General features: G+C 36.4%; 1 protein-coding gene across 2 annotated transcripts; it reads right to left on the bottom strand.

Annotated features, from left to right (window-relative positions):
- EBAG9 (estrogen receptor binding site associated antigen 9) lies at positions 1 to 27,041 on the bottom strand. 2 transcript variants are annotated; one of them, XM_019467846.2, is made up of 7 exons: positions 26,809 to 27,041; positions 14,510 to 14,607; positions 11,090 to 11,168; positions 9,955 to 10,113; positions 8,183 to 8,290; positions 4,006 to 4,097; positions 1 to 1,103 (listed from the first exon to the last, which is right to left on the bottom strand). In XM_019467846.2, exons 2-7 carry the CDS (start codon positions 14,590 to 14,592, stop codon positions 983 to 985), a joined length of 642 nt encoding a protein of 213 aa, XP_019323391.2. In that variant the 5' UTR covers positions 14,593 to 14,607; positions 26,809 to 27,041; the 3' UTR covers positions 1 to 982. The 2 variants fall into 2 exon arrangements, with proteins under 2 accessions (XP_019323391.2, XP_019323392.2); XM_019467847.2 differs by lacking the exon at positions 26,809 to 27,041 and adding an exon at positions 26,244 to 26,357.
- Between the last annotated feature and the right edge of the window lie 409 nt (positions 27,042 to 27,450).

Here is a 27,450-nt window from a genome sequence, read left to right as displayed (position 1 = left end):
TCTCAGTTTGAAATTTAATGAATCCATAATATTATCTTAGCCAACAACATGGTGAACTGCATTATGTCAGATATAAAAAATTGATACAGAAATCACCTAAAAGCTTTGAAATTTTAGAACTGAAGGCTTTCTGCATTTGGAATTTAATGGCTTTTGTGCAAGGGACTAAGGTACTTAAAACACTGTAACATCTTAAAATCTCTAACGAAAGGGAAAAACTACTAATACTAGTTTTTAAAACTCACAAGTTATAATAATGCAAATTTGTCCTTTTGCTGATTTCCAATTTATACATGCAATATAAATTACAAATATGTATAACATTACAACATCGTCTAAAAGAAACAATGATGTATAAAATATATATGATAAATAAAAGTACTGCATTTAATGTGATTTTCTTGAAAACCAAAGTCATCAAATCCCTTAATGTCATATTAAACATAAACAATACCAGTTCAATTTAGAGGAAATGTATGTCAACACCAGCTTCTGACAACAAAAATAAAGAAGTTAAAGCCCTGCGGTTTGTCTGATTTAGGTCAGATAATCATGGAAACAAAAAAATATTTAAAATTATTTATTTTATCATTATGCACAATGAAGGAAAGCATTATAGAGAGCAGAGTTCTTTCCCACCATAAAATTATTTACACCCATTTATTCAGCTAGAAACACTAGCTAGAAGAGGTACTGGTATATTCCATTTGTAATAATTTCTCTACAGCAAACAATTGTCTTACACTTGGAGCATGTTGAAAAAAAATATTGCCTCATAGGTCTTTTTCTTCTTTTGAGTCTCAATCACTAAGAGCTCAAGGTACTTTGAGAGAATCCTGGTGTCCTAGATGGCCAGATGAATGCAATAAAACCAAGCAATGTGTTTGTATTCTTGAAAATACTCTGAAATCCCTCGAAATGTTGCTCGAGTTGTGGAACTCCTATTTCTCCTCCTGGCACTATAATGTGTGAAGAGCATTTGCTATGAAAGCTTCACACCAATTTTGTTTTGTTCCTTCTTCATCAGCCGCTGTGCCTCCTTTTCCATTTTCTTCCTTTGTTGTTCCGCCGCTCTCTTTTCTCGGTCTGCTATCTTCTGCTGCCTGAAGAGAAACACAGTCCTGAATTTACTTTTAGAAAATACCACACAAGTAAAATGGCAAATAAATTCCAGAAAGAAATAGCTATCATCAAATGTAAGTTCAAAAAATCTTCATTCTTCTCACTGCTTTGAAAACTTCAAAGATTTTCAAAACTAGTATTTCTTTTAATCCTTAAAACAAAGCTTGGAAAACAAGAGTATTATCTCTATTTTACAAATAAGTAAAATGAAGAACAAAGGCCGAGTGCCTTGCCCCAAGTCATAAACTTAAGTAAAAGAACCCACATCTTCTAATCCCTCTTCTTCAGATTATTTTCACTAAACCACCACCTCCACTGCACCACACCTTCTTTTTGATAGCATTCAGAAAAGCCTGATGTTGAGGATTAAATCTTCTATTATTATAATAGTTAAAAACACTCTGCTAAAGGAAGTCAAGAACACAGATGTGCAGAACACAATGCCCAAAGAAAATGGAAACTTCACACCAGCCTTCCAACTGGAAGCTAGAAATCTATTTACAGATTAACACTTGGCCAGCTCTACTGATTAAGGGGCAGAATGGTGGGTATTTACTGAGTATACATTAGGAGATCCTTACCTCTTCCCTGGCTCCTCCCTGACTCTACAGACCTAGAATCACCAGCCTCTCTTTTGTCATCTGACTGACTCATGTGGGGAGTGAGAGTAGCAGGGGGTGATGGAGAGGAGAGAAAAGAACCGAAGCTGGTTCTGGGTGAGGGTATGAGAAAATAAGTCAAAACATGCAAGGTTGAGGAGGGAAGTGGTAGGTCACAGTTGTACGTGGCATAGGCAACACAAGCTTTTATAAAACAGGAAAATCCAGTGTGGATTACCTATATATGGGGCAGCTCGAAGCCGACTCTGGCAAGCGAAATCTTTGTCTCATCATATTTGTAAGTGGGAGTAAGCAGAGAGGTGTATGACCAAAATTCAAGTACAGAGCTATTTTAGGCAATACTTTGACCTTCACAAAGTTCTGGAAGAATAGTTTTAAAAAAAATCTACATTTCACTAGCTCTGATACCTTTCAAGCAAAACTGATAATCTGCCCTAAAACAGTCAAAATGTCAGTGGCAAAAAGGAAGATAAGAAAAGAATTATAAAGGGCCGGCTGTTTGCAAACAAATAAGCCTTCACCTTGTTACTAGCTTAAGTGTAAATATCAACAATTAATGTTCCTGGAAAATGAAGCAATTTAGAGATTACTGCAGAGAAAACCTATTTTTCCTCTCCAGATACACACCTGGAATTTCTAAAGTATAGGAATCTTCTTCCTTAACAAAATTGATTACAGTACTGGCAGTATTAAATTGGCAATGGGAAATGGACTGAGTCAGAGGACATGGAGTGTGAATACACTAACAATTTGCAGTGTTCTTCTGGGGACAATAAACCGCATGACTCCTTCATGTCTCTCCGACTCTAACTTACGCAACTTGCAGCATGAAGCATATATATTACTGACTGATAGGCCCCTTCTCCTAAGCTGTCATAGAACATAAAACACTAAGTTTAGGGTTTTGGTTTTTTTTGTCTTGTTTTGTTCAGAGTGCAAGAGGATAGGGTGGAAAAAAATGTTTTGGTACAGTGAATGTTAGGATACTTGTGAACTCATAAACTGTACAGTGCTCTCGTTATTACTGGATTCAGAATGAATGGCCTTTCCTTTATCCTGTGGCTAATGACCACTGTTTATTCTAAAACACTCAGACTTCTATATCTATGATTTATCCAAAAATAGAGTAAAAAAAAAAAGTAACATCTTTTTTGATGATGTATGCAACATAAATGTGGCTGTTTACAATTTAAAAAATAATTCCTTTACAGTGAATAATGATTAAGTAAAAGCTAAATATTTAAAACTCTCATAACTTTACTATAAAAATGTGACCCATCCCTGTTTAAAAAAAAAAAAAAAAGTGCTTAAAATAGGAAGGACAAGACCAAAAAAAAGGAAAAAAAAAAAGCCGTAACTCTCATTTATTTAACTGCACCCTCTGCTGTCTGTTCAAGGTAACTGTAGTTAATTGATAAAGACAGAAATACAAAAATGAAATCAATGAAATCAGTTGTTATTTTCTATCCCTATTATAAAAACTATCTTTTAAAATTAACTTACATCAATGTATTTTGCTATATCTTTAAAAAACACAAAAATAATTTACCCACATTTAAATATCTGAGCTTTTCATCAGCGATGATGGTCACAAACTCTTTCAGGGTAAATTTTCTCTTTACTCTTTAATGCAGCAATAGCAAGAATTATATTTATTGCTCACAAAAACACGGAGATAAGAACATAAACACCAACGAAAACAAACCTGAAGACCTCTAGAATAGTATTCTCTTCTCTGTAGAATGGGCAGTACCTGACATACTTATTTACAATTCACAGGGCTTTCGAGTACATCAACTAATAAGATACATATACAAATGTAGAGTGCTATATACATTGCCATTCAAATGTGCAGTGATGGGCACTATTCTAGGCCACAGAGAAACAAAATTAAAGGTAGAATTGCTGACTTAGAGGAATATACAGTGGTGGCTCACATTTCAAAAGGTAACTATGTTTTAGAAGGAAGGTAGTATAAAGCAAATAGTAAATGATGTATATATGAAAAAGATCTCATTTGCCGTTAATAACATTATTACTCTTTTGTTTCTATAATGCTTTAAATTTCTGGTTTCTGTGAAGTTTTAATCATGTAAAATAGTATATGTAGTCTGAAATAAAAAATCTCATATTATCTAAGCTCAAGTGAGAAAGATTTAAGAAAAATAAAATGTTTGGCAGAATAAGCTTTCTTGACTTTGAATGTAACATGAACAAATCTGGTTCCTCTACTCGAGTTGCAGTGTAAATATTACTAAAATACCTCAAAACTTCTTCTGCTTGCCAGGCCGCATCTTCTTCTTCTTCCCATGCATTGGTATTTTCCTGCCAGGTATCTAAGTCACCTAATTCAGGCTACAACAAAACACAAAACAAAATTATGAGAGTAAAGAGCTCTCCTTTCTCCCGTTAGGGATCAAGAAGAGTATCTTTTATTTTTAATTTTTTTTTAACATTTATTTATTTTTTGAGAGACGGAGACAGAGCATGAGTAGGGGAGGGGCAGAGAGAGAGCGACACACAGATTCTGAAGCAGGCTCCAGGCTCCGAGCTCTCAGCACAGAGCCCGACGTGGGGCTCGAACTCATGAACCACGAGACCATGACATGAGCTGTCGGACACTTAACTGACTGAGACACCCAGGCACCCTAAGAAGGGTATCTTTTAAAACATAACTCAGATTTTGTCACTCCTCTGTGTCTTCTTCATGTCCTATCAAAGGCCCAGATGATTTGGCCCCTGGTCTGCCTGGAACTCAGGGGTTTCCTGTGATGTGTGACTTTCAGTACTCAGCAGTCCTGGGCAGGTCCAGCTTTCTTCCTATTTTATGTTTTAAAGCATAGTCCTTTTATACTGACTTTTCTTTTTCTGCCTACTTTAAATTGGAATGGACAAGAATAGAACATTTCTTCTTTCGGTTTCTCTCTTTTCAGTGAGCTGACAGGGTGGGGTGGGGACAAGAGAAGAGACAGACTGACTGGAGACGGGATTAGAGGTGCTTCACTACGCTGTGCTGAGATCAACCTGAGGAACTGAAGTTTCCAAGCCGGCACAGGCATTTTCATTTAAGCACAAGTAACATACAGATTTTTCAATGGCTCTTACTATGTGGGTCCAAGGCAAACACAATAAATCAGGCAAAATTTACTCTTCACCAGAGTACTTCTACATTGTGCTTCCTTCTGCCTGTCCTACTTACCTGATACCAGTAGGCTAGCCACTACCTTCCACTATTCCCCAGGCCAGACCTCTAAAAGTTCACTTTTTCTTCCACCAAACAATAAAAATGCTCATTCCGGAATGTTTACTTAGATGTGGAAGTGACTATGAACATAAAATAACTGGTGTCAATCTGTGAATAGATTTATTATATTTTCTTTTGAGCGCTTACACCTAAAAATGAAGTAAATTGTATGGTTTTCTCCTAACTGTAAATGTAATACCATCCTCTGCTAAAAAAAAAAAAAAAAAATTAATATTTTATTTTTAAATAATCTCTACACCCAAAGTGGGGCTCGAACTCACAACCCCAAGATTGAGAGTCACATGCTCTATGGGCAGGGCCAGTCAGGCACTCCCTCTGTTAAAAATTTTTTAGTGTATTTCTGATTATCTGTTTAATATAAATCTCTAAAATTACAATAGCTAAATCAAATTTAAAAAAAACTAAAACCACTGAACCAAATACAAATGACCCTCTTGAAAAGTTATACCAATTTATCCCACCAACAGCAGCAGGTGAAGCCTTGTCTTCCTGTCATCTGTCAATATGGCCAACAGCCTTCTTTCTTCTTCACTACTTTGTTAAGATTTAAAAATTGTGTCTTATTATTTTACTTTGGATTTCTTTGAGAACATTTCTTCGTTATCAGGCTATGTCTATTTCATATCCATTTTTCCACTGAGATATTTGACTTTCTATGTATAAAACATTTAGATATTTAAAAAGTTAACTCCTAAGACCATAAAAAAAGAGTGATATCTGGTCCTTTAGTAAAGATGGCCTTCTAAGTAAAAAAGTTTTAAACAATAAGATTGATTTGTTACATAAAAACAAGTATCTGCCAATCAAAAACATCCAAACCAAATTATAAAGCCAACAACAAACTAAAAAGTTATTAAAGGTGACAGAAAAAAGTTAATATCCTTACTATAAAAAGCTATCAAAACAATATAGATGACTAAATTAAAAAAAAATAGAATGTGGAATTTCAAAGAAGCCTAATTGGTAGAATGGGTGATACGTTATTTTTGGAGCAGAGAACAAAGTGCAGTAGATTACCATTCTCTCCTAAGCAATACTCCCTTATTTCATCTGCTTGGAGGAAAATATGTGGAAATAGCACTGGAGATTCTCCACCTACCCTATTTACCTTTTCCAACTCTAAGGAATTACATATTTACAACTTCATAATGAGCTATATTAGTGTTATAATAACTTATAACTCCAGTTAAGTGGCAAACGTTTTACTAATTCACTGGAAAAATTTGAACCACTTTACCAATATGGATCAAACATATATGAATAAAGTATAAAACTTAGAAATATAAAATAAGAAACATGCTATGTTCTTTTAGAGAAACATCTATGGTACTATTATGCTCTCATAGCATGATGTAACTGCGCAGCAGTTATCAAAATCTGCATTATTTATGTGTGATCATTTGTGATCATTTATTTAACACTGAAACTCCCCCACAGACTGCTCTCTTTTGAAGCAAGGACTCTGCCTGTTTTGCTTACTTTCTTCTATATTACCAGCACCTAACACATTGTCTCACATTAGTAGGAACAGATTTTGATTAATGAATTAAAAACATACATAAACATGGGTCCTCCAAAGAGAGGGTACTCTGAAACACCTGTGCAGCTTAAACAAACAAATAAGATGGTGGTAGTTTAAAAATATGTCTGCAAATTCTTTGGCATTCCTTCCTCAAGTGGTAGAGCTGAATTCCTCTCCCCTTGCATGTAGGCCGGATTTACTGACTAGTTTCCAATGAATAAAATAATTGGAGGTGACAGTGTGTCCCTCATAAGACTAAGTCACAAACAGGCATTGTGGCTTCATCTCTGCATGTCCTCTCTCTCTCTCTCAAGGACTGCTTGTTCTGGAAAACTCAGCAGTTATGTTATATGGAAACTCAAGCAGCCCTGTGGAGAGATCCGTGACAAGGAACTGAGGCTTTGTGCAACCAACCATCATTAAATTGCCAGGCATGTAAAATGAGCCACCTTTGAAATGAAGCCTCCAGTTCCAGTCAAGCCTTCAGATGACTACAGCCCAAGCTAATGATGTGTCTGGAAACTCATTAGAAACCCTGAGCCAGAACCAACCAGTTGAGTCACTTCTGGATTCCCAATCCATAGAAACTGTAGGAGATAAAGCATATGTTTACTGTTTTAAGTCACTAAGTGTGGGGCTGTTATACAATAACTAATATAATAAATTAATCAATAATTAATCAAAGCATGATAAAGCTTAGATCTGGGGAGAAGTCTGGACATTAGTGTTTTTAAAAAAAAATTCAAAGGGATGCCTGGGTAGCTGAGTCAGTTAAGTGTCTGACCTCGGCTCAGGTCATGATCTCACGGTTCATGAGTTTGAGCCCCACATCGTGGTCTGTGCTGATAGCTCAGAGACTGGAGCCTGCTTCGGATTCTGTGTCTCCCTCTCTCTCTGCCCCTCCCCTATTCACTCTCTCTTTCTCTCTCAAAAATAAATAAAAACATTAAAAAAAAAATTCAAAGCTGATTCTGAGATACTTCCAAGGTTGGGAAACAGTTATGTATTTTCCTTACTCCTTTTGTCCTTAAAACTGATGCATTCAAGTCAAAACCAACTATAAGTCAACTTACACTTTAAATGTAAATATACTCTACTAGGGAAACAATTCATGACTCACTTAAAATTACCTGCTTTTAAGTTTAAATTTCAGTGGTAATCTCTTCAAAGGTCATATATATATATATATTTTTTTAATGTTTATTTTTGAGACAGAGAGAGACAGAGCATGAACGGGGGAGGGTCAGAGAGAGGGAGACACAGAATCTGAAACAGGCTCCAGGCTCTGAGCTGTCAGCACAGAGCCCGACGCAGGGCTCAAACTCACGGACCCTGAGATCATGACCTGAGCCGAAGTCAGCCGCTTAACCAACTGAGCCACCCAGGCGCCCCTAAAGGTCATATTTTTAAGTAACATATTGTCTCGATCTTTTATGTATACAGTGGGACTCTGATCTTAGTTGCTGATGAAATTTACAATCTCATAAAAGGATAAGATTGGTAAAACTCCAGATTAATCTCTCTCAATCTGCTAAACCTGTTTCAAAGCAGAGAAATACAAATATTATGTTCACTTCATTTTGATTTTTTTTCTTCTCTTTTCAAGAAAACAAATAAAAACAAACTCTTATCTAGATACTATTACATACTTACAGATTGATGAAGAAAAGGCATATCTTGTGTAGCTGCTAATCTACTAGAGAAACCTGTGCTACCATCTGGGATGGCAAAATTTAATGGTTCTCTCTTCTTAATAATTATCTGAAAGATTAATTGAAACAGAATTACAGGAGTATTTTACATATCATGTAAAAAGAAACAAGATAATTAAGTGACCAAAGTATTTTATAATTATTTTAAATATCTCCTGCCTTTCTTCTTTTAAAATTTATAATATAATTTTTTTAAATCTCTGAAGAGTATCAAAATTCTTAAGCAATTGTCATACAAATCACTTACATATTAATAAAAATTCCATTTTACTTTTTCTAAAAAGAATAAATTTTCCTCTTTTTCTTTCACTAGCCCCATAAAATAGAAGTTGGCACTTTTAGTCACTGTATTAAATAAGAACACGTATTACATCTTTCTAAAAGCTCTCTTAGCATATGGTTATTGATGAATGTATTAACTCTTTCAAGGCAGTAGTATTAGCTGTGTAGCTTAAACATTTTCAGTCTAATTAATTTATTCAGGTACTAGTGTAATACTCTGGATTTCTATTAAGAACAGCAGTATTCTTCCAAAATATAAGATATTCATCTACTAAGAAACTCAAACTCCTTGAAAAATACACAACTTAATGCTTTTCAGCACTGAGACATTTGAACAGCTTAACAAAAACAATCATGATTACAGAATGTAAATGTTATCAGCCTTGAAATTGTCAAAATAAATTTACAGCTGAAACTGGTTGGGAGGTAGAAGAGGGTAAGAAACCCTATTAGAGAAGAGTGGAATAAATAATGTCCTCTTTTTATAAAGTATATTTAAAAAAATATTTTCTATGCATGACTGAACAAGAAATGGAACTCTAAATAGGTTTACTTATTTATTTTTTTGAAATATCAGAGTGACTAGTGAGGTAGACTGGAATAATAACATCATAATATTTGGAAGAGGGGGAATAGTAGTGAGAGTAGTATGAAACAAACCTCATCTAGGATAGTATGAAGCCAATGGACAATGTCTGTGATTGGTAAATCAAGACACAGCAACTTAATCATATTATATATAGATATGATAAAAAACATTACAAACCCAAACAGGAAAAGTTATGAGCGATTGCTTATGGGAAGTACAACTGGCTATGGGGAATGATGGGACAGAAGTTTGTTGCTTTTCATTAAAAGTTCTTCTATATTCTTTAACTTAATTTTTTAAGTATATGTACTATTTTTGATAAAAAGAAAGGAAAATAATCAGTCACTGTTCTTTTCCCAATAATTCCCCTCCACCTTTAAGTGATCTTCCATATCCTACTCAAAATGGATTAATTAAAGTGTGGAAGATTAACATAAGCTCACAATTATTGTGCTCTCAGAGCCTTACATCAGTTTTACAATGGTTATGAACAATGGAAACTATACCCATCAGTTTGTAGACATCGCTACCTGTGAACTCTCTTAAGGTCAGAACTTTATCTTATTCAGCTTAGTCTCTACAGAACAGACTGGAATCTAGAATCTGGTCTACAGTTGGATTTCAGTAATATTTATAAAACTTTAACAGATGTAGGGGTACAACTTACTAGATCTACGTCTAGCAGGTTGAATATATCAACCTGTTTAATATGACAGAAAACACAACAAATTGATCATCAGAAAGAGGCTTTCTGACAAATACCAATTATACTAATTTTGACTACAGGAATCTGAAAAGCAGTTTAATAGTTTAACTTCCAAAAGCACAAATCTTTAACATACTTTCTGAGTTTTCCTTATAGTTGGTGTCATGTCCTTAAAATAGTCAGGTTCCATTTGTTCCAAAGCATTTTGTTGTGTCGTCACATTCCCATTCCCTCCTTCAATCTTTACACTTGTGGGTGCATCTTCATCCCAGGACGTCCACTCTTCAACATCTGTCTACATTTCATTGACAAATATTGTCAGTCACAAAGGAGTAACCTAATCAACATCTCAATTCATCATTTATTAGAAAAATAGGCTTTCTAGGGGAGCCTGGGTGGCTCAGTCGGTTAAACAACCAACTTCAGTTCAGGTCATGATCTTGTAGTTCATGAGTTCGAGCCCTTTGTCAGGCTCTGTGCTGACAGCTCAGAACCTGGAGCCTACCTCAGATTCTACATGTCCCTTACTCTCTGTCTCTACCCCACTTGCTCGCTGTCTCCCTCTCTCTCAAAAATATATAAACATTAAAAGAAAAGAAAAAAAAAACTATAGGCTGTCTAAACAATTGGTTTTCAAACTTTCTGACCAAAAGGAAAATACAAATTTTATAACACATACCAAAACTAAACCAAAAGTTTAAAAAAACACTTACTTTTACTAGAAATTAATCAGTTCTATCCATTAAAAAACCAAAACCAAAACAAGAGCAAATGCTTTAAAAATTGAACTGACATTTAAAGCTACAGTCCATGGAAGGAATATTGAAACTTGCATCCTAAGCTTAACCAGGTTGATTACCTGATAAAAAAAAAATCAACATTCTTGATAGAATTTATAGAAGACAGAATCTCAAATGTAATATTCAAAATGTCTGTGAAACAACTCAAAATTATTCAGCAATCAATAAATTTCAACTTGCATGGAAAGATAATATAAATGTTATAATTATCTAAGACTTTAAAGTAGTTATAAAAAAACTTTAACAAGCAATAGCAAACACTCTTGAAATCAATGGAAAAACAAGATAGAAAATCTCAGCAAAGTAACAGAAAATACTATGAAGAACCAAAAAAAGATTTTAGGATTAAAAAATATAACAAAAATCCTGACTTGACTACCAAATTAACCTCATGACATACTAATTAATGGTCTGCAGTCCAGTTTAAAAACTATGGTTCTGGAACCCTTATTCAACCTTAAAAAAAATTACCTGTTTAGGAACTGATGAATAATCAACTGTAGTTGGCAAAGTTATTTGGTCTCCACTTAATTTCCGTCCTCTACCAGATCTAAAATGAAAATGTAATAATTTATTTTAATAACTACCAGAACAAGCATTGGTAAAAGAATTATAAACAGTAACTGAAGGCTTATAAAAGATCTTTTACAATTTTGCGATTATTTATTTTAATAATTAACAGTTGCTCACTAAACTATGAAAAGAAAAGGCATGCATCAGGTATCTTTTCAATATTTTTAAAATCTTCGACTGGAGAAAACTGCTTTTTGGCTTAGGACTCAAATTATAGATAAATTCAGGAGGAATATAAATACAAAAACAAAAATGCCAAGTGATTTCAAACCATGCTTTCTCTTCAAACCATGCTCTGTAGGTGAAGCTCTGGGACACCTATGCCATTTTCAACAAGATGGCTTGGCTTTTGTCTTATATATATATATATTTTTTTTGGTAAGATTACCTATTAAACTATTCAAAAGTTTGAAAATCACTGGGTTGAATTAAACTGTAATTGGTAAGTTTTAAGGATTAGTAGGAAAAGCACTACATTAAACAAGACACGTATTGTAACTCAGTTGTTAAGAACACAGGTTATCAGAGTGCCTGGGTGGCTCAGTCAGTTAAACAACTGACTCTTGATTTCGACTCAGGTCATAATCTCACGGTTCTTGGGATTGAGGCCTGAGTCAGGCTCTGCACTGACAGCTTAGAACCTGCTTGAGATTCTCTGTCTCCCTCTTTCTCTGATCCATCCCTGCTTGCCCACTGTCTCTCTCTCAAAATAAATAAACTTAAAAAAAAAAAAAAGAGCATGGGTTAATAAGGAAACTATGTAAACCATAGTTTTCAATGTTACTTCTTTTAATTATGAGTCTAGTTAGAATCAACTAACCTCTCAGCCTCAACATCCCCATCTGTAAAATGCAGGTATTCAAACCTACTTTTGTCGAGTTGTTGTGAAGATTTAATTAAATGACATATTTCCAGCGGCTAGACACCAGACAGTGCCTGGTATATAATAAGACACTAAAAAATTGGTAGCTATTACAAATGATTAATCACTTGCTTCATTTTAAATAATCTATACATCCACTTAGAGCTAACTGGTAAAGTTAGCTATTTTTACTACAAGATTAGAAATCATATCTTATTTAAAGGATAAACAGATAATACAGTCTACTACTAAATTTATAATGCAAACCCAGTATTTTATAACACATGATCTAGGTTCCTCCTGACACTTAAGAAAAGCTTATTCTATAAAATGAATCAGCTTTCTTTCAGAATGAACATACAATCAATCCTAAATATATTTATTATTAAGAATTATAGTGAAATTTATAATGGCAACAATTATCCTTAATATTTTAAAAATCAAATGCAATTTCTTATACTAAAAGTGTTTTAGTTTTAGAAAATACATATGCAAAGAGAAAAACACCTATAATTTATCTTCTGTTAACCTCTAGCCTTCTGGCAATTAATGCCCATTATTTATTTATTTTTTCAAAGATATGCTTTATTTTTTTAAGTGTTTGTTTATTTTTGAGAGAAAGAAAAAGGCATTGTGGGGGGGTGGGGCAGAGAGAGAGAGAGAGAGACAGAGGATCTGAAGCAGACTCTGTGCTGAGAGCAAACAGCCCGATGTGGGGCTCAAACTCACAAACAATGACATCATGACCCGAGCCAAAGTAGATGCTTAACTGAAGTCAGACACTTAACCGACTGAGCCACCCAGGCACCCCAATTAATGCCAATTCTTATCCTACTTTACCTCATGAATTTCTGGCCATTCCTCCTCATGCTCTGATGATCTCAGCACTTAGTTCACTATTTTCCCTATTTCCCAAATCCCATTCTCTTCCTGGGTGAATTCAACAATCACCTAAATTTTCCATTTCTTTCCTGACCTTTCTTCCTCCAGTGATCATCTTCACTCTATTTCGTCCACTCATTTCCACTGCCATATTATGGACCTCTTTTTTAAAAAAATCCCAATTCACTTTACTTCTAACAATAAATGTCCTTAATCCTCAGAGTTTTAGTAGTTATAAATGGCCATTTCGCCAGAGAATATATTTCCTGGCTCCTTTGAAGCTAGGTGGCCATATGACTAAGCTCTGGACAATAAGCTGAGAACAGAATCGTTGTGTGCAACTTCTAAATCAAGTCTGCCACAAAAGGAACAAACAGCCTTCTACTTCCTCTTTTGACTACCCTACTCTGTGTGTCAGTATTTTTTCTTTCACAGTACCCCTAGGCCAAAACAAATCCCTAACAGTTCCACTAATTAAGTAGTTAGGACCAAACAATTTAATACTTATGTATGTCCTAACTACTTAGTAGCCATTTGAAAAAACACCATAAATAAGTTTAAGGAAAAATATTTTTATTTCATTCTTAAATATCCACAATCACTAATGCAATGTGTGTATGTCTACTGGACACAATTTCTCAAAACTTGAAATCAGATTGGCTACTACCATCCTCTTTTTCTCTTCCACATTAATTCTGGTTCAGTACTTGCTTTAATTCTAACCTAAATCCTAGCTTTGCAAAGCTAGGCCACCAAAAATACAAGTAAACAAAAACTTATCTCAAACATTCAAGAATATCATCAAAACAGCTGCAGGATCTAATGTGAACTACCTCGAACTAGTAGTTTGTGCAGGGTTAACAGATGCTGACTAAAACACATTCACTGTGTGTTTTGCTGGAAATGTAAAAATATCCTGATGATACCCCTGTGAATTTAATGTGAAGCCCTGAAGTACCTCAGCATACAGCACTGCAGCTCTAGGGTACATAGCATGACAAAACAGAAGGAATTCCAATCTCCGGATGACTTACTGAAGCAGAATGACTTAACTGACTGGGACTAAGTAGTCCACATTCCACATTCTGGAATATTATTTAAGAGATTAAAAACAAAACAAAACAAAACTGTTTTGTTTGGGATTTTTCTGTTCAAGTTTTGTTTTTGTTTTTGTTTTTTTTTTTACTATAAAAACAACATTCATATTGTGGTGTATAAAGAAATACTTATGCCTAATTCCACTTAACCACCTTAAAACATTCTGGTAATGAAATAATTATGTACATATAAACTCTCTTATTATAAGTTGGTTTGCTTTTTTCTGAAATTCTGTAGGAATGAGAATGTGATTTTAATTGAAGAGGTAAGAATCTGAAAGAATGAAAAGAAGTAAAACTCCACTTTCTAGATCTGAAGTAGAGAAAATGTTTTTTAAAATATCAAAGAATAATGAATGAATACTATAATCAAGTTATTTAGCTTAAATATCGTCTGCCCTGTCTTTTTATAATTATGAAGGTATCCAAAATCAGCAAAATGATAAACAGATCAATTTGAACATAAAATTTGTTTACCTGCATATTAATCTCTTTAGGAATGAGAATACTGTTGCTAGGCAGGTACAAACTTTGAATAACCGAAACTGTGTAATAGCCATGGTGGGAATCAAAACCTGTGGGAAAAGCACAAAAATAAATACATTAAGCTGATTTCATATGCTATATTCCCATTCTGAAGTCAAGCTGAAAGATCCTGTTATGAGCTGTGAAAATAAGACACATTTTACTTTTCTTTAGAAACCACAAATATAACACCGTGAATTTTAAAATTAAAATGTAAATCATATTGACAATTTGAGAAACTAGGTTTTTAAATTTTCAATAGTTAAATTTTCAATATTCTCAGAATGTTTTTTAATTCAACTCCAATTATCTTTATTTTCTATGAAAAAAATAAAAAATAAAAAAACCATAAAACAGTATACCGTCTTTTGTGCCTTTTGAAGTCTGAACCACATGAACATAACAGTACTATTCACAAATATTTTTAAATGTTTTTAACTTTTAGATAGATACATTGTATTATGCCCTTTATATAGATGAGGAAATTGATTAAGAGAGGTCAAATAACTAGCCCAAAGTCACATAGCTAATAACTTGTAAGTAACCAGAGAGATGATCTAGTCCAGTGGTTCACGTATTTGGGATTCTTTAAAGAAATAATCATACCTGGACCTAACCCTAGTAAATCAATTAAATCATATTTTCTAAGGGGCAAGTTCCAGTTAAACTAGTAAGCCTACAAAGGAGATAAAAAATCGTCAATAGAAAAGGTGCCAGAGGGTGCCTGGGTGGCTCCAGTCAGTTAAGCATCCACCTCTTGATTTCAGCTCAGGTCATGATCTCACAGTTAGGTGAGACTGAGCCTCACATCCAGCTCTGCTCTCTCCCCCATTCATGCTGGCTGGCGCACTCTCTCTCTAAAGAAAAAAAGAAAAGAAGAGGAAAGGAAAGGAAAGGAAAGGAAAGGAAAGGAAAGGAAAAGAAAGGAAAGGAAAGGAAAGGAAAGAAAGGAAAGGAAGAGAAAAGAAGAGAGAAGAGAAGGAAAGAAAAAAAAAGGTGGCAGAAAACAGGGTAAAGTGGAACAAATAACAGATTGGACAAGTCAAAAACCAACAGCAAGATGAAAGACTTAAACCTATTCTAATTAAATGCCAATTGTCTAACATCCCATTTAAAGCCAGAGGTTATTAAATTAGATTAAAAAAATAAGATCTTTGTATGCTACCTACAAGAAATGTATTTTAGGGGCGCCTGGGTGGCTCAGTCAGGTAAGCGTCTGACTTCGGCTCAGGTCATGATCTCACGGTCTGTGAGTTTGAGCCCCGCGGTGGGCTCTGTGCTGAAAGCTCAGAGCCTGGAGCCTGTTTCCGATTCTGTGTCTCCCTCTCTCTGCCCCTCTCCCACTTATGCTCTGTCTCAAAAATAAATAAAAACATTAAAAAAAAAAAAAAAGAAATGTACTTTAAATATAAAAATACGGTTGGCTAAAAGTGAAAGAATGGGGGAAAATATACCATGCTAACACTAATCAAAAACAAGTTGAAGTGACTATTTCAATGTCAGAGAGTAGATTTCAAAGAAAATAGTATTAGCAGGCATAAAAATGGTCCTTTCATAATGATAAAAGGGTCAGTTACTCAAAAGCACGTAACAATCCAAAATATATACATCCCTAATAACACAATGATGCCAATATCATAAACAAGAGGTGATATTACCAGAAAGTCTACGGATATTAAACAGCTTTTACTACAAACAACTTTATGCCTATATTGGACATATAAGAGAAAACGGACAAATTCCTTGAAACAAGTTATAAAAGCACAAGAAGAAATAGATAACCTGAAAATCTATCTATTGAAGAAACTGAATTTGTGGTTCAGACTTTTCCAGGCCCACATGGCTTCCCTGGTGAATTCTACCAAACCAAAAGGAAAAAGTATACCAGCTCTACACAAACTACCAGAAAACTGAAAGGGAGAGAATGAATTCCAACTCATTCCTTGAGGCCAGCAATTACACTGATACTAATCCAGACCAAAGATATTACCAGGAAGGAAAACTAGAGGCTAATACCTTAAGAACATAGATACAAAACTCTTTTTTTTGGTAATTAAAAAAAATTTAATGTTTATTTATGGGGGGGGGGGTGCAGAGAGAGAGGGAGACATGGAATCTGAAGCAGGCTCCAGGCTCTGTGTGGTCAGCACAGAGCCCAACAACGGACTTGAACTCACGAACTGTGAGATCATGACTTTATCCGAAGTTGGACGCTTAACTGACTGAGCCACCCAGATGCTCCTAAAGTTTTTTTTAATGTTTATTTATTTTTGAGGCGGGGGGGGAGGGAGGGAGGGAGGGAAGGGCGGAGGGGCATAGAAATATAAAACTCTTAACAAAATAATCAGTATATCAAAATCAACAATATATAAAAGGATAATATCTCAGACCATGTGGGGAATAACCCAGGAATGTAGGGTTGATTTAACACTTGACAATCAAATGTAATTCACCATATTAACAAACTAAAAAGGAAAAACCCTATATTCATCTCAGCAGAGGTAGAAAAAGAATGTGACAAAACCCAAAATCCATTCCTAGTAAAAACTCACTATCAACTAGGAATAGAAGGGAACTTTCTCAACCCGGTCACAGACATCTATGAAAAACCTATATAATAACATGAGACTTAATGATGAAAACCTGGACACTTCATACCTAAGATTATGAATAGCACAAGCATGTCTCCTTTTACCACTTTTAGCCAACACTGTAGTGGAGGTTCTGGCAAGTGCAATCCAATAAGTAAAGGAAATAAAGGGAGGGGCGCCTGGGTGGCTCAGTCGATTGGGCGCTGACTTCGGCTCAGGTCATGATCTCACGGTCTGTGAGTTTGAGCCCCGCGTCGGGCTCTGTGCTGACAGCTCAGAGCCTGCAGCCTGTTTCAGATTCTGTGTCTCCCTCTCGCTGACCCTCCCCTGTTCATGCTCTGTCTCTCTCTGTATCAAAAATAAATAAAACGTTAAAAAAAAAAATTAAAAAAAAAAAAAAAAGGGAAACCAGATTGGAAAGGAAGAAGGAAAACAGTGTGTGTCTATCTAGAAAATTCAATGGAATCTACAATCAACCATATTTTTATATGTTAACAGCAAACAATTACAAATTGAAATTTAAAAAAAATTATAAAAGCACAAAACATATGAAATACTTAGGACAAATGTAATGAAAGACTTACATACTGAAAACTATAAAATATCGCTTAGAGAAATTCTGAAGACCTGAATTAACTTAAAAAGATCTTTCAGGGCTTGAAGACTCAGCATGGTTAAGATATTAAGTCTCCCTGAGCCAAAGCATAAGAGACTGTTAAAAACTGAGAACAAACTGAGGGTTGATGGGGGGTGGGAGGGAGGGGAGGGTGGGTGATGGGTATTGAGGAGGGCACCTTTTGGGATGAGCACTGGGTGTTGTATGGAAACCAATTTGACAGTAAATTTCATATATTAAATAAATAAATAAATAAATAAATAAATAAAGATATTAAGTCTCCCTAAATCAAATTATAGATTCAATGCAATACCAAACAAAATCTCAGCAAGCTTTTTTTCTCTAAAACCTGACAATTCTAAAATTCAAATGTAAATACAAAAAGCCTATAGGAGCCAAACAACATTTAAAAAGAACAAAGTAGAAAGACTAATACTACCTGATTTCAAGGCCTGTTACATAAACCCACAGTAATCAAAATAGTGTAGTGTTGGAGTCAAGACTGACAGAATAAAAGGTACAGAAATAGACCCATATATATAGGGACAACTGAAATTTGACAAAGATGTAAAGTCAGTTCATTGGAGAAAGGGCAGTCTTTTTGACAAATAGCACTGGGAAAACTGGACATCTAGACACAAAAACAAACAAAACAAACTTCAATCCATATCTCACATCACTTAAAAAAGTACTCAAAATGAATAAAAATCTAAATACAAAACCTAAAACTATAAAACTTCTAAGACAAAAAATACAAACAAAACAAAAACAAAAAGGACAAAATCGTGGTGACCCTGAGTGAGGCAAAGAGTTTTTAGATAGGACACCAAAAGCACCATCCATCAAAGAAAATATCAATAACTTGGGTTACATCAAAATTAATAACTGTAGAAGTTACTGAATTGTCAAAATTCAAAAACACTGTTGAGAGAATGAAAAGCCACAGCTTAGGAGAAAATCTCTGCAAAGCACATATCTGATAAAGGACTGTTATCCAGAATATATAAGGACCTCTCAAAACTCAGTGACAAAACAAATAACTCAATTAAAAATGAGCAAGAAAACCCAAAATAATCCACCAAAAAACCGTTATAACTGATTCATAAATTCAGCAAAATTGCAGGATATAAAATCAATGCATAGAAATCGGTTGCATTCCTATACACCAACAATGAAGCAACAGAAAGAGAAATTAAGGAATCGATCCCATTTACAGCTGCACCAAAAACCATAAAATACCTAGGAATAAATATAACCAAAGAGGTGAAATATCTATAAACAGAAAACTATAGAAAGCTTATGAAAGAAATTGAAGAAGACACAAACAAATGGAAAAAGAGTCCATGTTCCTGGATAGAAAGAACAAACATTGTTAAAATGTCAATACTACCCAAAGCAATCTACATATTCAATGCAATCCCTATCAAAATAATACCAGCATTCTACACAGAGCCAGAACAAACAATCCTAAAATTTGTATGAAAAGACCCCAAATAGCCAAAGCAATCTTGAAAAAGGAAACCAAAGCAGGAAGCATCACAATCCTGGACTTCAAGCTATACTACAAAGCTGTAATCATCAAGACAATATGGTACTGGCATAAAAACAGACACTCAGATCAATGGAACAGAATACAGAACCCAGAAATGGACCCACAAACATATGGCCAACTAATCTTTGACAAAGCAGGAAAGAATATCCAATGGAATAAAGACAGTCTCTTCAGCAAGTGGTGCTGGGAAAACTGGAAAGCGACATGCAGAAGAATGAACCTGGACTACTTTCTTACACCATACACAAAAATAAATTCAAAATGGATGAAAGACCTCAATGTAAGACAGGAAGCCATCAAAATCCTCAAGAAGAAAGCAGGCAAACACCTCTTTGATCTTGGCCGCAGCAACTTCTTACTCAACATGTCTCCAGAGACAAGGGAAACAAAAACAAAAATGAACTATTGGGACCTCATCAAAATAAAAAGCTGCACAGCGAAGGAAACAATCAGCAAAACTAAAAGGCAACGACAGGATGGGAGAAGACACTTGCAAACGACATATCAGATAAAGGGTTAGTATCCAAAATCTATAAAGAACTTACCAAGCTCAACACCCAAAAAACAAATAATCCAGTGAAGAATGGGCGAAAGACATGAATAGACACTTCTCCAAAGAAGACATCCAGATAGCAAACTGACACGTGAAAAAATCCTCAACATCACTCATCAGGGAAATACCAATTAAAACCACAACGAGATACCACCTCACACGTGTCAGAATGGCTAACATTAACAACTCAGGCAACAGATGTTGGTGAGGATGTGGAGAAAGAGGATCTCTTTTGCACTGCTGGTGGGAATGTAAACTGGTGCAGCCATTCTGGAAAACAGTATGGAGGTTCCTCAAAAAACTAAAAATAGAACTACCCTATGACCCAGCAATTGCACTACTAGGCATTTATGCAAGGGATACAGGTGTGCTGTTTCATGTTTATAGCAGCACTCTCAACAATGGCCAAAGTATGGAAAGAGCCCAAATGTCCATTGATGGATGAATGGATAAAGCAGATGTGGTACATAAATACAATGGAGTATTACTTGGCAATCAAAAAGAATGAAATCTTGCCACTGGCAGCTATGTGGATGGAACTAGAAGGTATTATGCTAAACGAAATTAGTCAGAGAAAGACAAATATCATATGACTTCACTCATATGGGGACTTTAAGACACAGAACATATGAACATAAGGGAAGGGAAGCAAAAATAATACAAAAACAGGGAGGGAGACAAAACATAAGAGACTCTTAAATATGGAAAACACACAGAAGGTTACTGGAGGGGTTGTGGGAGGGAGGATGGGCTAAATGGGTAAGGGGCATTAAGGAATCTAGTCCTGAAATCATTGTTGCACTATATGCTAACTAATTTGGATGTAAATTTAAAAAAATAATTAATAAATAAATAAACAAAAATTTAAAAATAAAAAATGAGCAAAAGGTCTAAACAGACACTTCACCAAAGATATACAATGATAAATAAGTATATGAAATAATGGTCAACAACATTAATCATCAGAGAAATGCAAATTAAAACCACAGTTTAAAACCATTTTATACCTATTAAAATTAATCAAATTAAAAAATGATGACCATACCAAGTACTGGTGAGGATGTGGAACAACTTTAACTCTCATACACTGGTAGTGAGAATGTAAAATGGTATAGCCATTTTGGAAAATAGTCGGCAGTTTCTTCCAAAGTTAAACAAACACGTACTAGGTCACCCAACCATTTTACTCCTAGGAATTTGCCCAAGATAAATGGAAGCACGTACCCATACAAAAGCTTGTACTAGAACAGCAGCTTTATATTTAATAGCTCCAGACTGGAAACTACCCAAATATATATGTCAACAGGTGAATGAATAAACAAACCATAGTATATACATAGAGTAGATTTCTACTCAGCAATAAAAAGTAATGAACTACTACTGGAAGCAACAGCATGGCTGTTTCTCAAAATAATTATGCTGAATGAAAAAAGCCAGACAGAAAACATATATGATTCCATATATTTTTTAAAAACCCTAGCAAATACAAACAAATCTATAGTGACAGAAAGTGGATCAGTAGTATCTTGGGATGGGACTGGGAGTGATGAGAAGAATGAATTGCCAAGGAGAATGAGTAAACATTTCCACATTCAGAGTCTCTAAATACAAGACAGAAAATGAAAATACAGTTCACTAATCAATAAAAGATGACTATTTTTCCACTGTCGGAAGGTAGAGCAAATAACATTAAATCAAATCAGAAGAAATTACAACTGCACACATGCACACACACACACACACACACACACAGAGCAGTGTTTCTGACAATGCAATTTTCGCGTTTTAGCGGCTCCTTGCCTTTTATTTGTCACAGGAGGAAAATTACCAAGTAAGCACTTAGAATAGGATTCCTATGTTGGAATAATTTGAATATATCAGTATATCATCCAACTTCTTAATGGCCTCAATCAGCAAACTAATATACACTGAAATTAACTTTTCTGCGCAAAGTGAGGCAATAAGCCACACAACTAAAACTCATCTGCCTCCGAGTCCATTAGTAACAACTTGGGAAACAATCATTACAGTCGGTTAATACCATTATTTGGAGTAGAATGGTTTGATAAAACAAATGAAAACATAATTTGATACATTATTTTTTCCAAAATAAAAAAGCATAAACACTATGTTTGGACATCAGTTCTATATATATTTACTTAAAAGAGGGTGAAACCTCACTTAAGTAATAATTATCATGGAATCAGAGAGAGCTTTATGTTACTTCTACCCAAAATTAAAATGCTGACTTTTTTTTATAAAGATAAGCAATAAAGGGCGCCTGGGTGGCTCAGTCAGTTGGGTGTCCAACTTTGGGTCAGGTCATGATCTCATAGTTGGTGGGTTCGAGCATCACATCGGGCTCTGTGCTGACAGCTCAGAGCCTGGAGCCTGCTTCAAATTCTGTGTCTCCTCCTCTCTCTGCCCCTCCCATGCTCATGCTCTGTCTCACTCTGTCTCTCAATTATAAATGTTAAAAAAAAATTTTTTTTAAAGATAGGCAATAAAACTTATAAATATGTTTCAAATCTTCCTAGATAAATACACCATCCCTCTATGAATAACCTGATGTTTTAAAATATATTTCATTCATGTATGGATTAAAGCAGACAGTATTCTTTGTTTTTAATTACCAGATATGAGTAATAACCTCCTAAAGTCTTGAAAACAGCATGTAACCGTTTTCTCAACTAGTAAGATATTATATTAAATTAAAAAGAACATAGTAAAAAATAGTGGTCACCTCTAGTGGAGGAGTTGTATGGAAGCATAAGGGAACTAAGATCTACATTTCAATCTGAGTGGTAACAACACCAGTATACTATATATACTGTTTGTATGTTATGCCTTAATATAAAAGTTCAAAACAAATAAAAACAAAACAAAAACAGAAAGCAAGGGGGCACCTGGGTGGCTCAGTAGGTTAAGCCTCAGACTTGGTTTCAGCTTAAGTCATGATCTCAAAGTTTCAGGAGTTTGAGCCCTCCCTACCACCTCACCCTGCCCCACCCCACCCCACCCCTCATCAGGCTCTAGGCTGGTAGCATGGAGCCTGCTTGGGATTCTTGGTCTCTCTCTCTCTCTCTCTCTCTCTCTCTCTCTCTCTCTCTCTCTCTCTCTCTCTCTCAGGATAAATAAACTATTAAAAAAAGAAACACAAGCAAACAAGGAAATACAAGTCAACTCTTATGGTACCTGACCTAACTGCTCTATAGAGCCACTACTGCCAGTCCCTTCAAAGAAGGGCAAAACACACAGCTAGCTCCTTTCATTTCTACAATTAAAAAGGCAGAAAGGCCAAGTAGACCCTATAGTAACAGAGTTCCAAAAGGCTCCCTTAGCAATGCTCATACATTTTTGTACAACCGGAGGCCTTATCTCCACATGAATGGAATGATTTACTGAATGCCTGTATTCAGAGTTGGCTTACTAATTGAGAGGACGGAAAAAATAGTGACTCAAAGAGTATGAACCAAAAAAAAAAAAAAAAATTAGGAAGTTAACTATTCAAGTAACTTAAATATTTCTGTCAACAAAACCCTCAATTACTGGTTTGCTGGATTTCAAAAAATGCAATAATTTTGACTGCTCCTTTCTCTTAGTCTCTGATGTCCAAACTGTCAAAAGGCCTTATTCCATTTCCTAGTACTGCCCATATTCTTCTCTATTTCCACTGCAATCTCCCTGGCATAAGCCTTTTTTATTTCTTGCTGGGCTATTATCAAGTTTTCTTAATTCCAGTATATTTCTCTTACAGTACTTATATTCTATATTTTGTACTAGAGTTTTTTCTATATACCTTATCTGCCCTGTACCATCTTTCCCGAGGGAATCTTGTTTACCTAGTACCTTCAGTTATCAGCTGCAAAGACAGACCTGAAAGGTTTAACTGCTTTATTATGAACAGAATGACCTGACTAGTTAAGATGAACAAAAGCTTCACTTTAAAGCTGATTTGTCAAAAATAAAACTCTCAACCAAAAGAAAGCAAATTTCCCTAAATAAAAATTTAGGCTAAAATTTCAGAAAAATTATAACAAAAAAAGATAACTAGAAAAGAGACTGTATGGAATGTGGCACTTGGGGGAAAAGGGAAAAGAACTGAGGAAATACTCTATCAGGGAGAAGATATTTAATATCTAAGGACTGGGGAAAGGTGTGGGTCTCTGGATATATACATGCACGCACAGTTGAAAATAAATTTCATATAGAACCTTTGCAACCACTGTCATCACCTTGCCACAAATATTGTTGGGTGTCATTGTTCAGTATTTGTCAACTTGGCCGATTTCAATGGTAACTGAAATTAAAATTTAAAGTTTTGTTCAACAGGTACACCTAGGTGGCTCACTCAGTTGAACGTCTGACTCTTGATTTCATCTCAGGTTATGATCCCAACATTGAGAGATCAAGCCCTAGGTGGGCTCCTTGCTGAGCGTGGAGCCTGCTTAAGATTCTCTCTTTCTCTTTCTTGCTCTCTCTCCCTCCCTCCATCCCTCCCTCTCTCTGTCTCTTTCCCCCTCTCACACTCTCACTCTCTAAAATAAAAATAAAGTTTTGTTCAACAGAAAAACAGAAAGTGGGGCTATTACTGACAATAGAATTCTCTCCCCAGCAATGAAGAATATCTTCATTCTGTGGAAAATTTGCTTTTGTGATTATCAAAAGAGAGGAACCAATATTCGTTGACCAGCTACTATATGCTAAGCATTATCTAAAAATTATCTCTTAACGCATAAAAGCATCTTATGAGGTAAATAATATTGTTCTCATTTCATAGAACTGAAGCACTAAGAGTAAGCCCATGTTTCCCTGTTCCTACACCCAATGACTCAGATTCAAACGGAGGTCTATTTAATTCCAAGGCCAAGAACACCTCACTAACAATGCACATTCTTAGTAACACAGTGATGATATTATAATTTCCAGGTTAAATTTTCTAACCAGTTGCAATGAAACGGGAAAATGCACTCAAGTTAACTATACTTCTGATTTTATAAATTACACTCATTTGCAGGCAGGAATATTGTTGAGACCCACAGTTGCTTAATGTGCCCACTCAATTCAACGAATATATATGTTTAGCACCTACTATCTAACAGATGCTACCCTGGGTGATGGGAAAAACTATTGACCCAGTACAGAGAAACCTTTAGTTTGCTCTCAACTGTCACAGGCTTGTGACAATGTAAGGGACCAAAGAGACAGGGACTCATCAGTCTTGCTCAGGTTGTTATTTCTAGATCTTATCCAATAGATAAGCACATAGCAGGTACTCAAATATTTGTTGAATGAAGGAAAATTAACATTCCTTGAGTATTCAGTATGTTCAAGACATATTTGTAGACAATCTATGTTCTATCATGTTGCTGGACTCCTAAGGACAAAGGAGGTTAAGTTCCACTATACCCATTTAACAGATGAGGCTGACAGTGAAGCTCAGATTCACTCACTCAGGATTTAGAGACTGACCCTAAAGCCCAGGCTCTCCCCACAGCATATTGCATTTGACAAAGCTTTTAATTTTGTACTTATTGTCTCAGTTTAATTTTTGAAAGGTCATCAACTTGTTAAGTATGCATCTTAGGCTACTTTGCAGTTTGGTTACTTCAAAATACTTTCAAAACTGAAAATGCTAATAAAACCTGATTTTTAAATTAAAATTTCCTTTAAAATTAGTAAGAAAATGCAAAAAATTAAGATACAGCAGGAAAAGAATCAGAATTCGGAAGCAACCTATCCTCAGGGCTTTTGGAGAAATGAACATCTCTAGGAAATCAACAGGAATGAGAACTCCACTCAGTCAAGAGAAAGATTCATCCACACTTGTGAAAAAACACTGCATTAGAAACTACAAGATTAAATGTATCTTCCTTCCTTGTAACCCTTAAAGTGCCGGCGAGACCCTTTCAGCAGAGTCACTAGATCACAATTTGTCAAACACGCCAAGCCAAAATCTATGTTAGTACACACCAGAATAAATTAAGTCTTCAATTGCTGTAATTCTAAAAACATATTTTTGAAATTTTTCAATACCAAAATAAAATTTAAAAAATACATACGATCTAGTATAGTACGGAGCAGCCTCAAATTAAGTTGGTAAGTCTCAAGTTGGTTAAGGAATATCACAAGACTGCAAAAATAAAATTTACCTGAACTCACATGTGAAAAACCAAAGAGAAAGGGAACTAGAAGTGGAACGTGGGAGTGGGTTGTACAGTGGAACGCTGAAGGTACCATCTCTGCCACTTAAAGGCCCTCAAATATGTGACACCCGAACTCTTAACAAGGAGGGCTGATAGAGTTAAGGTCTCCTGAATGACTCAAAAGGTAGGAGATTCATGACTAAAATGCTTTCACTTATGGTCACCCACCTGAAACTGGCTGATGAAAAAAAAAAATCATACCCACTGTACAGATGAGAAAAACAAGAGCATTTTCAGGTTACACAACCCAACGCCATGCAAACGGCGCTCAGAGAAACGCTCTAAATCGCTAGAAGTGGGTGCAGGGGTAGGTTGGGATTTGGATTTTGGAAAAATCTGGGAAGGAGCAAGGCCTGCAGAAGAAGGGCAGGAAGGACCTGGGGGGGCCCATTCGGACACTCGAGGGCTTCCGCGCCTGCGTCCCGCAGGCGTGCCTTCCACGCGTGAGCGCGGCGTGGTGAGGGCTGCACGCCCAGGGCCTGCTCCCAGTCGCAGTTCCTTCACCCCAGAGGTCACCCCGACCCGGAAACAGTACCCCAGAGTGGCAGTCGGCCGTAGAGGGGAGAAACCGGGTGGAGGGGCGAAAAGGAAGGTGGGAGGGCAGGAAGTGCGGGACGAAGAAGAAGGCTGACCAGGGAAAGGCAGAAGACCCCCCTCCCAGCCCCAGGTTGGGATCGGGGGGCAGTGGCGGAGGGAAGCCCCTCGCGGGCACGCGCGAGCCGCACACACTCACCTGCCCCTCCCCCTCCCCGCCCGCCCGGCGGAGGCTCCGAGCTGCCGCGGGCCGCGCGCGCACACAAGGCGCGCGCACGCGCGCTGCCGGTCGCTTCCCCGAGCTCGCGCTCCGCCCGTTCAATCCCAGCCCCGCTCATTCAAAGCCGGGCGCGCGCTCCGTCGCAGCCGCCGTTGCCGCCGCGCAGCTGCCATGGCCGCCCCCTCCTCGGGAAACACTCCCCCAGCCCCTCCCACTTCGCCCTCCTGGAAGGCGGTTCTCGGTGGTCTCCGGGCCCTCACTTCCGCACCCCGCCCAGGTCCTGTCTGGCCCAATAGACAAGAGACTGCGAGTCCGGCGACCGGGCTAAGCCAATGAGCGCCGGCGGGGCGGGGAGAGCGGTGGCCGGCGTGTCTGTGGCAGAGGCTAGGTTACGGGTAGGTTTTCTGTGTCTGTTGCTGGCAGTACGGACTGTTCCGTCTCAGAACGACTGGGTTCCTTCCGTGTTGCTCTACTTTCTGTGCAGAGTTCCTCCGCTCCAACCAAGCCCCTTTTTCGTTCAACCTACAGAATCCCCCTACCAGATGGGATCAAGGGAGAGCAGTATTTAGATTGCAAAATGGGGGAATTGCGGCTGTCTCAGGGTAATTTGGCTGTCGGTAA

The sequence above is a fragment of the Panthera pardus genome, unplaced genomic scaffold (assembly GCF_024362965.1).
Source record: "Panthera pardus isolate Hobbes unplaced genomic scaffold, ASM2436296v1 HiC_scaffold_7, whole genome shotgun sequence".
NCBI classification, from domain to species: domain Eukaryota; kingdom Metazoa; phylum Chordata; class Mammalia; order Carnivora; family Felidae; genus Panthera; species Panthera pardus.
This window is presented reverse-complemented; position numbering and strand designations above follow the sequence as displayed.

Coding starts and splice junctions, on each gene's coding strand:
- EBAG9 (XM_019467846.2), bottom strand. CDS start 14,592: ATGGCTATTACACAGTTTCGGTTATTCAAAGTTTGTACCTGCCTAGCA. Junction 8,291..9,954: donor CTATAAGGAAAACTCAGAAA/GTATGTTAAAGA, acceptor TTAATCTTTCAG/ATAATTATTAAGAAGAGAGA. Junction 1,104..4,005: donor CAAGCAGAAGAAGTTTTGAG/GTATTTTAGTAA, acceptor GTTTCTCTTCAG/GCAGCAGAAGATAGCAGACC.